Raw genomic sequence first — 12,212 nt, 5'->3', positions numbered from 1 at the left:
AAGCATTTTCCAGGCGTTGGGGTTTGGCTGCCCCCGCTGCTGCTCTGATTTGGCCTGCCCCGTTTTTATTCCTCTCCAGAAACCAACCAATCTCCAGGCTCTGCAGCAAGTCATCATTTTCATTTGTGATGCAGGTAGTACCGCGGTCCAGTCCAGAGCGAGCAGAAAAGGCTCACTGCTCCCTGGTTGGTGGTAACTAATGGTGTGAATTGCGGTTAAGAGAAAGATTGTTCTCCGTTTCACTGACCCCCGAAAGAAGAAAGGATATTATTCAGAGCCAGCTAGGTAGAATGACAGAATGGCTTCAGAAATTAGTACTAAGGAAACATGTAGGCTGCTAAATGAGGACATCACAGCCAGCTAGACAGGGCAGCTCTGTAAGCTCCCTGCATTTTTTTTACCACCGCATTGTTCCTCTTTTGAGACCACTGGACGATTTTTTCCAACCCAAGTTAGCCCCTGCACACAGAGCTCACTGCCGACTATCTTCGTGCCACACAGTAGTAAATCGGCGTAGCAGCATCAGCGCAGATTTCCCACCGAGAAAGCCCCGTGTTGCTGGACGCGGCTCGTCTGCCGTGCCTTCACGCACGGCAGAACTGCCGTACGGGCCACAATCGGCCGTTCGTTCACTGCTTTCTCATCCAACGGACCTCTGCTACCCCACTAACAAGCGAACCGAATTAGCGGGAGCTGTTAATAAAATAGGCGCCAAAATCACGTCCGCCGCCTGGCCTTCTCGCGCCAAAAATTGCTGCGCCGCGTATCAAGGTGAGGACTGAGGTGCTCGTCGCACGAATCGGCACAACCAAGATGCGTTCTCCTTGAGTTGCCACCGCCGCGATCGTGCCAAGCTGCTGCCACCACCGCCGCCGCATCGAATCCAACGGAGCTGCCGCCGTGGCTTTGCTTGTCGAGCAGCCGCCACCGCGTCGCCCGTCGAGCAGCCGCCGCCGCCGCCGAATCCAACAAAGTTGCAATCGCAGCGTCGCCGTCAGCTTCCGCCGCTGTGTCACATCCAACAAAGCTGGCTCCAAACTGCGCGTACACGTTGCGATCTAAGGCGAGGAGTCACGTTCGATCGCCATAGGTAAAAATCAAAAACTCATCGATCTCCTAATTTGCTTTTCAAAACTGATGCTTAGCTGATTTTCTTCCTTGTACATTCTCCTCTGTATTGCTGAAGAACTTTGGTTTTTATTGCCACTTAGTCAATTGGTGGAGCCATCCCACATCTGTTTTCCAATGGAAAGCACAAACGAGGGAGATCACCAGGATAATGGCAGTCTGAATACGTAAGTGAGATGCAGTAAAAATACTACAGCTCTTTTTTACAGTTATTTATTTATGTCCAGTACACTAATGCAAATTGAGTCTTGGCTTTTATAGATCGAGTGCCATACCAAGTTGGGTACCACAGATGGGCATGAAATTCGGCACTGTCGATGAAGCATGGACATTCTGGGTTACTTATGGGGGCAAAGTTGGATTTGGTACTAGAAAGCGATACCTCAACCCAAGTAAGTTTGATCGGACAATCACGTCGTGCAGATTTGTTTGTCGCAAGGAAGGCCATCGAGGAAAAGACAAAAGAGATAAGCATATTAAGGAACCTCGAGCTGAGATTCGAACCGGTTGTCTAGCTCGCATGGGTCTCACAATAAACAGAGAAGCGGGAAATTATGAAGTAACCGATCTTGTTCTAGAGCACAACCACATTATGCAGTTGCAAGAAACATGCCACTTTCTGCCATCACAGCGAAAGATATCTGAAATTCAAGCTTTTGAGATTGAAATTGCAGATGATTCAGGTATTGGGCCAAAAGCTGCGTATGAGTGTGCTAGTCGTCGAGTTGGTGGACCATCTGTTCTTGGCTATATACGTAGGGATCACAAAAATCACCTACGTACTAAGCGCCAAAGGGAACTAATGTATGGTGAAGCTGGGAGTATGTTAAAATACTTTCAGGATAAAGTCGCCCAAAACCCATCGTTCCAATATGCCATACAGCTAGACAATGAAGAACAGATCACAAATATATTTTGGGCTGATGCAAAAATGTTAATTGATTATGCTCATTTTGGTGATGTGGTTACTTTTGACACAACATTTGGAACCAACAAGGAACTTAGGCCATTTGGTGTATTCGTTGGGTTCAATCAATTCAGACAAACTGTTATATTTGGTGCTTGCCTTTTATATAGTGAAACATATGAGGCTTTCAAATGGCTATTTGAAACTTTTCTCTTTGCACATAATCAGAAGCATCCAAGAACTATATATACAGATCAAGATGTTGCAATGGGAAATGCGGTTGAGGATGTATTTTTAATGGCACGGCATGGTTTATGCACGTTTCACATAATGCAGAATGCCATCAAACATTTATCTTGTCATAAGAAGGAGGAGGAGGAGGCGGAGGAGGAGGTTGAAGGGGAGGGGGAGGGGGAGGAGGAGGAGGAGGAGGATGAACCACATATTCTTGCAGACTTCAGTGCTTGCATGTATGAGTACCGAGACAAGGAAACATTTGAGGAAGCTTTTGACACCATGCGAGGTAAAATAGAAAAACAAACTTGGCTTGATAGCATCTATAAGGTAAAAGAGAAGTGGGCTGAATGTTTTATGATGGATGCTTTCACCTTGGGAATGCGAAGCACACAACTAAGTGAGAGCCTAAATAATGACCTCAAGAACCACTTAAAAGCAGATCTTGACATTCTTCGTTTTTTCAAACATTTTGAAAGGGCCGTGCAAGTGAAACGTGATGCTGAGTTGAATTCAGAGTATGAGTCTAGGGAGTTATTACCTAGGGTCAAAATGAATGTTCCCATGTTGATCCAGGCAAGCAAGGTCTACAGTCCTATCATATTTGAAAGTTTTCAAGCAGAATTTGAGAGATCCATTGCATCATTCACCAAACAACTAGATGTGGGCTATGAATTTGCCATAACAATCAGCTCCGAAGATGAATGCAAAGTTATTGGGAATCCTTTTGAACAAACAGCTTCCTGCAGCTGTGGCCAGTTTGAGAGAATCGGTATATTGTGTGCCCATGCTATAAAAGTTCTTGATTTGATGAACATTAAGTTATTGCCAGAACATTATATTCTGAAGAGATGGACTAGAGAAGCACGGTGTGGAACTATTCAGGACAGAAGTGGGAGGAATGTTGTTGAGAACCCAATGTTCGATATTGATCAGCGCTACAAATCTCTCAATCGCAAGTTTATGAATTTGGCCACCCAAGTAGCTCCCTCCGAAGAATGTTGTACTCTGCTTGAAAGTGCACTTGATAGCCTTACTAAGGAATTTCTAGGCCGAATGAAAAATGCCCATCAAAGTAACCACATGGAGGGATGTTCCACCCAAGTGGTACATGAAGAATCAAATGAGCACTTAGCTGCTGCACGCCTAAAGAAAAAATCTCCTAAGAAGAAAACTAGAAAGAGAAAGTTGAACTGGATTGACAAGCAACATAAGAACAAGAAGAAAGGGGCTCCAAAGAAAGGACAAACTGAAGTAAAGAGAGCAAAGAAATTACCTAAGGTATGTTCTTTATATACTACAAATTTGTTGTTAGTTAAAATATAAACTACAACTTTGCTGAAATTTTTTGTTATCTTTAGTTTCAGCAAAGAGAAGATGGGATTGGACCATCACAATCGCACACCATAGAAAACAATGAGTATTGGAGCAACCAGAATGTGACCGGGAGTAATTGTTTCACAGATAATTATATTGCACCTAGTTTTACCGATTTGGTGACGGTAAGTGTGATCTGAAATTGTGTTCTGCTAGTACGTTCAATAATGCAGCTGTACATTGTGATGAAATTACTTTTTGTAATGCAGACTTCTAGAGTCGAAGACATTGAAGCCCTTTGCCGTGACGACTTCTTTTGATAATTAAAGGAAGTGCTCTCTTCATTTGGATGCAGTGAAAAGTCCATTTAGCAGTAGTTCTGTGAAATGCACTCATGTGATGTGGCTTCTCAGTGTTATGGTATTTTGGGGATTTATATAAGTAGTAATAGTATTCTGTTGGTGCTTGAGTTTCAATGCTCAAAATTGCAAAAATATTTGAGTTTCATTGCTAAAAAATCCAGTACTTTGTTAATACAAATAGCATGCTTGGATGCTTCAGTGCTAAACATTGCAGTAGCACTTCAGTTTCAGTTCTACAAATTTCAGTACTCTGTTAGTAGAGTGCTTGGCTGATTTAGGGGTGAAAATTGCAATAGCTCTTCAGTTTCCCTGATAAAACTACAGACTATGCTTGGAACGGCTGTACCTGCAATTTTTGGGGTGAGAAACAGGCATGACTACAGGCCACTACCAAATTTGGGGCAATTCAGACTTCATAGGACTAGAGAAAGGATGGGATGTGATGCAACTGCGGCATCTTGACTGACATGGCAGCGACGGTGGCTCGATGTTAACACAACGGCTGCAGCTCGACAGTGAGGCGGCGGCGGCTCCGTTGGATGTAACGCGGCAATGGCGGCGGCGGCTCCGTTGGATGTAACGCGGCGATGGCGGCGGCGGTTTGACGGCGACGCAGTGGCTGCAGCTCGATAGCAACGAGGACGCATCAGCTTGATGATCGGCTACTTTTCTAACCCATGCGGTGATGACCTTACATCCTCACTGCTACAATTTTTGGCGCGAGCAGATTCAGAGTATAGTGAAACAAGCAAGTTGGTGGGGTAGCAGAGGTCCGTTGGATGAGAAAGCAGTGAACGAACGGCCGATTGTGGCCCGTACGGCAGTTCTGCCGTGCGTGAAGGCACGGCAGACGAGCCGCGTCCCGTGTTGCTACCCGTGAGCCCGTGATCACCCCTCGTTGCAGTCGCACCACCACATGACCACATGTTTACTCACCCGGCCGGTGATTCCACTGCACCGCACTGCTGCTGCTCATGGTGGCGGTCTGATTGCACAGTGTAAAGCTCGGGCTTAACAGAGCGCCTGCTTGTCTCATTTGGAAAAACAAGGATGGGCGGATTCCCTTTGCATGTGAGCTGACACCCAATCGATCGATCGGCACTGCAACGCACAGGGCTCGAGTCCCCATCAATGGCGTTGCGCTTGCTGTAGCGTGCACACCTCGCCTCCCCTGCTGCCGATCCGGCACTCTCTCTCTCGATCTTTCAGTGGTAGGTGGTGTTGCTAGCTGCTCTAGCTAGCTTGCCGACGAGCGTGGATAATGGTAGCACAGTAGTAGTAATTACAGTGCTTGTTAGGCCACGGCACATGTTTCTCCCTTCTTGGGCTCCTACTGCTGCTTAGCTTGGCTTCACTGACTAACTGACTTGTTTTACTAGCATTTTTAAGCTGCACGTATGCAGCTTCAGAAACGAGAGGTTTGATTAGCAGCTTAAATCTGGCAGAGAGAGCATCAATCCAGGCTTCGAGGCGGGAGCCCCGTTTTCGCCGCAGGCTTTGAGCTGTCGGAATACACAGAAGAAGGGGGCGGCGCAAGGGGAAGCTCACACGCTACACCACACCGCAGCGGGAGCTGCACAGCATGCGGAGAGGGTTATTACCTGAACCCCTGGTGGTCCTGCTCGGTTGGCCAGTAGTTGAATGCCCATTTATTCCCCTGGCCGCTGCAGGAGCATTTAGCAATCTTGGATGCAAGCCGCGGCTTTGCAGTGCAGGGAGCGAGATGCACTTGACGTAAATGAGCGGCATCTCCCTGTGCCCATGCAATGCACAGACACGTACATGTACGTCCAGGCCTCTCACAGGTCGCAACTTGATTCATCGATCGATGGCGCCTGCCGGTAGTGCTCGACCAAGGTGGTTTTTTTTTTCGAAAAAGGGACTCCCCGGCCTCTGCATCAAAACGATGCATACGGTCACATTTGTAGATAAAAAAGGATGTTCAACAACGTCTCATTGTCTGAAAAAAAAATGGCTAGCACACACAGAGCCAGAACGCCCAACACAAAAGGCCGAAAAGCCACAACCGGCTGGGCATAACAAGGATAAGTAAACTAATCGCCTATCCTATTACAGGGTCGTCATCCAAACCGGTTGAAGATATCCCGCGCTACCATCTCCCACCGTACAGATCCAGTAACCAAACGCTCCCTGGCCTCCGTTGGAGTGAGTAAGGACCACATATGGATCAGCGCAGTAGCTCGGAATAAAACCTGCAAAAAGTGAATAGTTGTTGTTCTGTTAAAAGCCAAATCATTTCTGCAGTTCCAAATTACCCATAATAACGCACATACTCCTATGCGAATGTGTCTAGCTGTTTCGGACTCTATCCCAACAAGCCACGTTCCAAATAACGCACTGACCGAATTCGGAGGAGTAATATTAAAGGCAATTTGTACCGTGTGCCATAATACTCTCGCCAACGGGCAATCAAAGAAAAGGTGCTTGGTGGTTTTGTCCCGATCACAGAAACTACACCTAGTAGATCCTGTCCAGTTGCGCTTAACCAAATTATCCTTTGTTAAAATGACTTGTTTATGTACAAACCACATAAACACTTTAATTTTCAAAGGAACCTTTACTTTCCAAACGTGTTTGGAACTAGGAATAACACTAGAGTTAATGACAACGATATACATCGTCTTAACGGTGTATTCTCCAGACATAGTAAGCTTCCAACACAACTGATCGGGCTGATGAGCTAACTGAACCTCCATCAGTCGACTCACCAGATGAAGCCAAGCTTCCCACCGGTCACCAATAAGCACCCTCCTAAACTGAATATTAAGAGGAATGGATTGCATAATCGTTGCAACTAGAGCATCACGTCGGTTAACAATACGATATAGAGACGAATACTGAAGCGCCAATGGCGTTTCACCAAGCCAAGTATCTGTCGTGGTTCTAAGCCTGACAGTAGAGTGGGGGTAAGTATGGAGAGGCAAGGTCCTAGCTATGGAGAGGTTGTAAGCACAAAGGATGTACGAGTTCAGGCCCTTCTCGGAGGAAGTAACAGCCCTACGTCTCGGAGCCCGGAGGCGGTCGAGTGGATTATGGATGTATGAATTACAAGGTGCCGAACCCCTCTGCCTGTGGAGGGGGGTGGCTTATATAGAGTGCGCCAGGACCCCAGCCAGCCCACGTAGGAGAGGGTTTAAGGTGAGTTAAGTCTGGGGCGTTACTGGTAACGCCCCACATAAAGTGCCTTTACTATCATAAAGTCTACTTGATTACAGGCCGTTGCAGTGCAGAGTGCCCCTTGACCTCCTGGTGGTCGAGTGAGTCTTCGTGGTCGAGTCCTTCAGACCAGTCGAGTGAGTCCTCATTGGTCGACTGGAAGGCGACCTCTTCTAAGGATGTCTCGGGGTAAGTTACTTGGATCAGGTCCATGACCCTACCCTAGGTACATAACCCCATCATTAGCCCCCGAATGGATTGAGGCTTCGAGTGAAGGAGTTGATGTCGTTTCCGATTGACTTTTGCGCTCTAGTTGTGCGCTGTTCTGGACCAAAGAATCTCTTCGTTGACAGGGAGCAATTTGTCTTCAGTCGACTCGATCCATTCTGTTTTTACGTCGAGTGATCTTTCGGGCTTCGACGATCTCCGAGCGACGGATCGCCGGAAACACCGCGCCTGACAGACTGATTTGTTGCTCGCGGATTCTGCGGGATGTGAAATTTGGGGGCGCGCGCGAAGCGGGGCGGACCGCGGCGTTCGGATGGGACGGGGCATGGACGCCTCGATCTCCGCGCCGCCTTTTTCGCCACGTATCCCGTCTGCATAACTGTTCAGATATGATTAGATCGACCGGGCCCACCTGTCATCCACTCGGAAGTGACCTTATAAATGTGCCCGGCGGGGATTTCTGTGCTGCGCCTCAGCATTCTCCCTCTCTCTCTGCTTCCTTCTTCCCTGCTCAGCGTGCTCGCTCTCGCCTCCGCACCACTTCCCTTCGCGCATCCCTCCGGCGACCATGGCCAAGGAGAAGACGGCGGCGCTGGAGCGCGCCAAGAAGGCGTCGGCGTCGGAGAAGGCGAAGGGGAGATCCACCAGCCGCGGAGGGTCCTCGTCCAGGTCCCGCCTGCCGAAGGGCTGGGTCCAAGGAGACTGGATCCAGTCGACCATCACAGAGAAGGACCTCCTCGACATGGCCAACGAGGGCTTGATTCCTCACGGAGCTGCGAGGTTGCCGGGGGAGGAGTGGCATCCACAGCCAGAAGAGGGTGAGTGTGTGCTTTTGGCCACTCATGTGGATCGTGGGTTTTCATTGCCGCCAAGTAGTTTCTTCCGTGGCTTCTTGAATTTCTTTGGAGCGCAGCTTCACCACTTTACCCCGAACTCCATTGCCTATCTTGCTGCATTCGTGTCCATGTGTGAGGGTTTCTTGGGCTGTCGACCGCACTGGGGTTTGTTCAAACATATCTTCACGTGTCGCTCCCAGACCGTGAAGAAGGCGAGTCCGGGTGATGAGAAAACCCGAGTCGTCCAAATGTGTGGGGGCCTGGGGATCCAGGTGAGGAATAAGAGCACCTTCCCGCCCATGACCTTTCCCGAGTCCGTCAGAGGCTGGCAGTCGACTTGGTTCTACTGCCAGGTCCAGTCGACGCCAGGGCAGTCGAGTGGACTCCCTCCATTTACCATGGACCGAGTGAACAAGCCTTCCCCTCTGAAGCTGATTCCGGAGGAGAGAGCCGACGTGAAGATGTTGATGGAGCGCGTGGTGCAGTTGGTTCGGGAGGGAGTGACAGGCATGGACCTCTTGGAGGTTTTCCTCAGGCGTCGCATCCAGCCTCTCCAGTTCCGGAGCCACTGCATGTGGTTGTACTGTGGGACCGAAGACGAGACTAGGGTCCATCCAGAAGCAGTCGACGATGTCACTCTGGAAAGATGGATGGCAGCCGTCACCGGAAACAAGGACAACCCACGCGGAGCCAGAAGGATTCCTCCACTCGACCACAACAGCGATCCAGATAAGGTACACTTGCCCTGCTCTCCATTGCATTCTTGTCGCATTCATCTCTATTTACTCTGCCGACTGGTCGACTGATCATTGTCTTGATATCTGCTAGGCCCTCACCGAGCTGTACTCGATGCCCAATGGGGCACAAGCTTCGACTGAGGAGGGCGAGGCGAGCGGAGGCGAGAGCCAGGAAGAGGAGGAATGGGACTCGGATGTTGCAGAGGACGATGACGATGATGACGATGATGCCGGTGATGAAGACGACGTCGAGGACGAGGAAGAGGAGGAGGAGGAGGAAGTCGTGCCACTGCGCTCGGAAAGGCGGTCGAAGCTCGTCCACGACCCTTCGACTGGACGTGGCAAGGGGGTTGCGACGCAGTCGACCAAGCGCCCTAGGACCACCTCTCCAGCGCCGACTGAAAAGGCGCCGAAGCAGCCCAGGGCGGCCTCGTCGAAGCCGATCAAACTCCTGCCGAAGATGAAGGTGTCCATCCCTACCATATCAGGGTAACCGTGCTGCTCATATTTTCTTATTCTGTGTGAACTTTATCTCTGGTCGACGCTGAAGTTAGTCGACTGATCCTTTGGAGTTGCAGTGCTGCTACTTCTGAGACCTCGGCCCGGGCTGATGATCACGAGATGGAGGATGCAGCAACTTCGAACCCAGGTACTGTACTCTTAACCCCGTTCTTAGTCGACTGACTCGCGATCTCTGATCCTGATCCTTCTCCGCAGCTCCACCCAACACTGTTATCAATCTCCCTGACGACGACGAGGATGAGGAACCACTGACATGCAGGAGGAGTCGGAAAGCGTCCGCCAGCAAGGTGCCTCAGGATGTGACGGCGCCTGAGATTCTGACTGTGGAAGAAGAGAACACCACTCGACACACGGTGTCCTTCGCAAGTCCACTGACGAGTGCTCAGCGGCCCTCTCTCTTCACGACGCACCACGTCCCAGAGGACCAAGCTGGCGCAGCGAAGGAGGCAATACGCCAGGCGGGACTTATGATGGAGCAGCTGAAGACCATCCGGGACGCGAGCCAGGCAGCTTATGACGCCAGCTTTGCCCTCCAAAGCAATGTCCAGGTCAGTCGACCGATGTTTGTTCTGTTGGATATGCTACCAAAAACTTTTCTTTTCCGGAATTTTATATTAGTCACCCACTGGGTGTGTCGAATAAACTCCGTGTTAGCGGGGGCACGCTGAGTGCACCCGCTGGGTGTAGTCCCCAAGGCTAAGGTCGACTGCTGGCAGTCGGCCTTAGGCTTTATAATACCAATTTTTCTGTCAGTCGACTGGTCGACTGGATTTCACAAACCGGTGGGGGCACGCTGAGTGCACCCACTGGGTGTAGTCCCCAAGGCTAAGGTCGACTGCTGGCAGTCGGCCTTAGGCTTTATAATATCAATTTTTCTGTCAGTCGACTGGTCGACTGGATTTCACAAACCGGTGGGGGCACGCTGAGTGCACCCACTGGGTGTAGTCCCCGAGACTGTGGTCGACTGCTTGCAGTTGATCACAGTCTTAGAGAATGCATCTCGCACACTTTTTTTTTGAGGTCGACTGGTCGACTTTGTCTTCAACAGGATTAGTGGGGGCACGCTGAGTGCACCCACTGGGTGTAGTCCCCGAGACTACGGTCGAATGCTTGTATTCGGCTGTAGTCTTAGAAACGTGTGTTTTTCCCTTTTTCACTCGGGAGTGAATTACATTTGACATTTAGTCGATTGGTTCTTCGCAGAACTCTTGTGATCTTGTGGCTCGCTACTCAGAGCTGGAACAGAAACATACTCAAGTCGAGCTGAGCTTGAAGCTGGTTCAGGAGAAGCTGACAAAGGCAAAGGAGGAGACCGAAGGTATGTTTGGTGAGACCTTGACGACTGCTTTTCCCCTTGCTTGTTTCAGCATCTGATCTTGCTGTAACTTGCAGGTAAGGTAAGGGAGGCCCAGCAGAAGAAAGACCTTGAGCTAGCTGAAAAGATCAAGCTTGCTGACGAGAAGTTAGCTTCAGTCACCAAGCTCGAACAAGACAATACCAATCTGAAAACTGCTCTTGGGATTGCCAACAAGGAGGTCAGTCGACTGAGAACTGACAAAGCTGCCCTGACCGATCAAGTCAGCAAATTGACTGAGAAGAAAACTGAACTGGAGGCCTTCCTGAGTGGCCTTGCCAAGAAGCTGTTTCTTATGCTTGAAGGTAAACCTCCATGTTTGGCAAATATTTCCAATTGTGACTTTTTCCATTCGACTATCCCCTTGACTTAGTGATCCTCGTCGCAGAATTTTGTCAAAACTTTGAAGAAGAAACCAGCCGACTGGAGCCGAACCTCGACCCCGTCAATTCTCCGGTGAACGACGAAGTTGCCATGGATGTTTTCCGACTGGAGTCTCGCATTGCAGCTGTCGTGGATTATCTCGCAAGGCTGAAGGCCGCCACATCGCGCATCGACTCGACGCTCTGGCCTGAGGAGACACTTCAGAATGACCTTGAGTCGCTGATGGCCCGCTTGAACACGATCCCTGGTCGAGTGCAGGAGTGGAAGAAGTCCTCGGCTCGGTGTGGTGCAGATGTCGCTCTATGTCTGGCCCGAGTCCACTGCAAAGATGCACGAGAGGAGAAGCTGGCGGCCCTTCGGGTGGCCAATACCAAGAAGCACGACTTCAGGTCCTTTATGGAGACTTTCCTTGCAGCTGCCACTCGGATCGCCGACGGAATTGACCTTGATGAATTTGTTGCACCTTCCAGCCCTCCGCAGGAGGGGTAAAAAACTTTTTCTGGCTCGACACTTTAAATTTGCCTCGGTATGCCGAGTGGAATTGTAACCGACAAACCTTAACGGGCTTGACGCCTGAGCACTTTCGGTTCCTTTAGATATCGATTCAAACTTGAATTTGGTGCTTGAATATGATTGCCTTCGGCTCGGAATGTCTTTTGCAGGTTCAAAGCAAGGTGCCTGTACTGCAATCGACTTATTCTTTAGTCCACTTAGGCGAGCACTGGTGCTGCAGCTAAGCCCCCGAGTGAGAGGGTCGCTCTCCACTCGGCAGGGTTTTTATACCTTAGGCGAGCACAGGGCTGCAGCTAAGCCTCCGAGTGAGAGGGTTGCTCTTCACTCGGTAGGATTTTTATAACTTAAGCGAGTGCTTGGACTGCAGCTAAGCCCCCGAGTGAGAGGGTTGCTCTTCACTCGGTAGGATTTTGATAACTTAGGCGAGCACGAGGCTGCAGCTAAGCCTCCGAGTGGAAGGCTGGCTTACCACTCGGTAGGATTTTCACAACTTAGGCGAGTGGTTGGACTGCA

General features: G+C 49.8%; 1 protein-coding gene across 3 annotated transcripts; it reads left to right on the top strand.

Moving 5' to 3' along the window:
- The first annotated feature begins 564 nt into the window (after nt 1-564).
- LOC123138333 (protein FAR1-RELATED SEQUENCE 5) lies at nt 565-4,065 on the top strand. Of its 3 annotated transcripts, none has more exons than XM_044558298.1 (5): nt 565-1,090; nt 1,212-1,295; nt 1,390-3,550; nt 3,631-3,771; nt 3,856-4,065. In XM_044558298.1, exons 2-5 carry the CDS (start codon nt 1,246-1,248, stop codon nt 3,904-3,906), a joined length of 2,403 nt encoding a protein of 800 aa, XP_044414233.1. In that variant the 5' UTR covers nt 565-1,090; nt 1,212-1,245; the 3' UTR covers nt 3,907-4,065. The 3 variants fall into 3 exon arrangements, with proteins under 3 accessions (XP_044414233.1, XP_044414232.1, XP_044414234.1); XM_044558297.1 differs by having other exon boundaries at nt 1,187-1,295; nt 3,856-4,064; XM_044558299.1 differs by having other exon boundaries at nt 565-1,295; nt 3,637-3,771.
- Nucleotides 4,066-12,212: the final 8,147 nt, after the last annotated feature.

The sequence above is a fragment of the Triticum aestivum genome, chromosome 6B (genome assembly GCF_018294505.1).
Source record: "Triticum aestivum cultivar Chinese Spring chromosome 6B, IWGSC CS RefSeq v2.1, whole genome shotgun sequence".
NCBI lineage: Eukaryota > Viridiplantae > Streptophyta > Magnoliopsida > Poales > Poaceae > Triticum > Triticum aestivum.
This window is presented reverse-complemented; position numbering and strand designations above follow the sequence as displayed.

Bases quoted from the DNA above. Each gene is read 5' to 3' on its own strand.
- LOC123138333 (XM_044558298.1), top strand. From the start codon at position 1,246: ATGGAAAGCACAAACGAGGGAGATCACCAGGATAATGGCAGTCTGAAT. The intron at 3,551-3,630 runs GTATGTTCTTTA...TGTTATCTTTAG, and splicing joins GAGCAAAGAAATTACCTAAG to TTTCAGCAAAGAGAAGATGG. The intron at 3,772-3,855 runs GTAAGTGTGATC...TTTGTAATGCAG, and splicing joins GTTTTACCGATTTGGTGACG to ACTTCTAGAGTCGAAGACAT.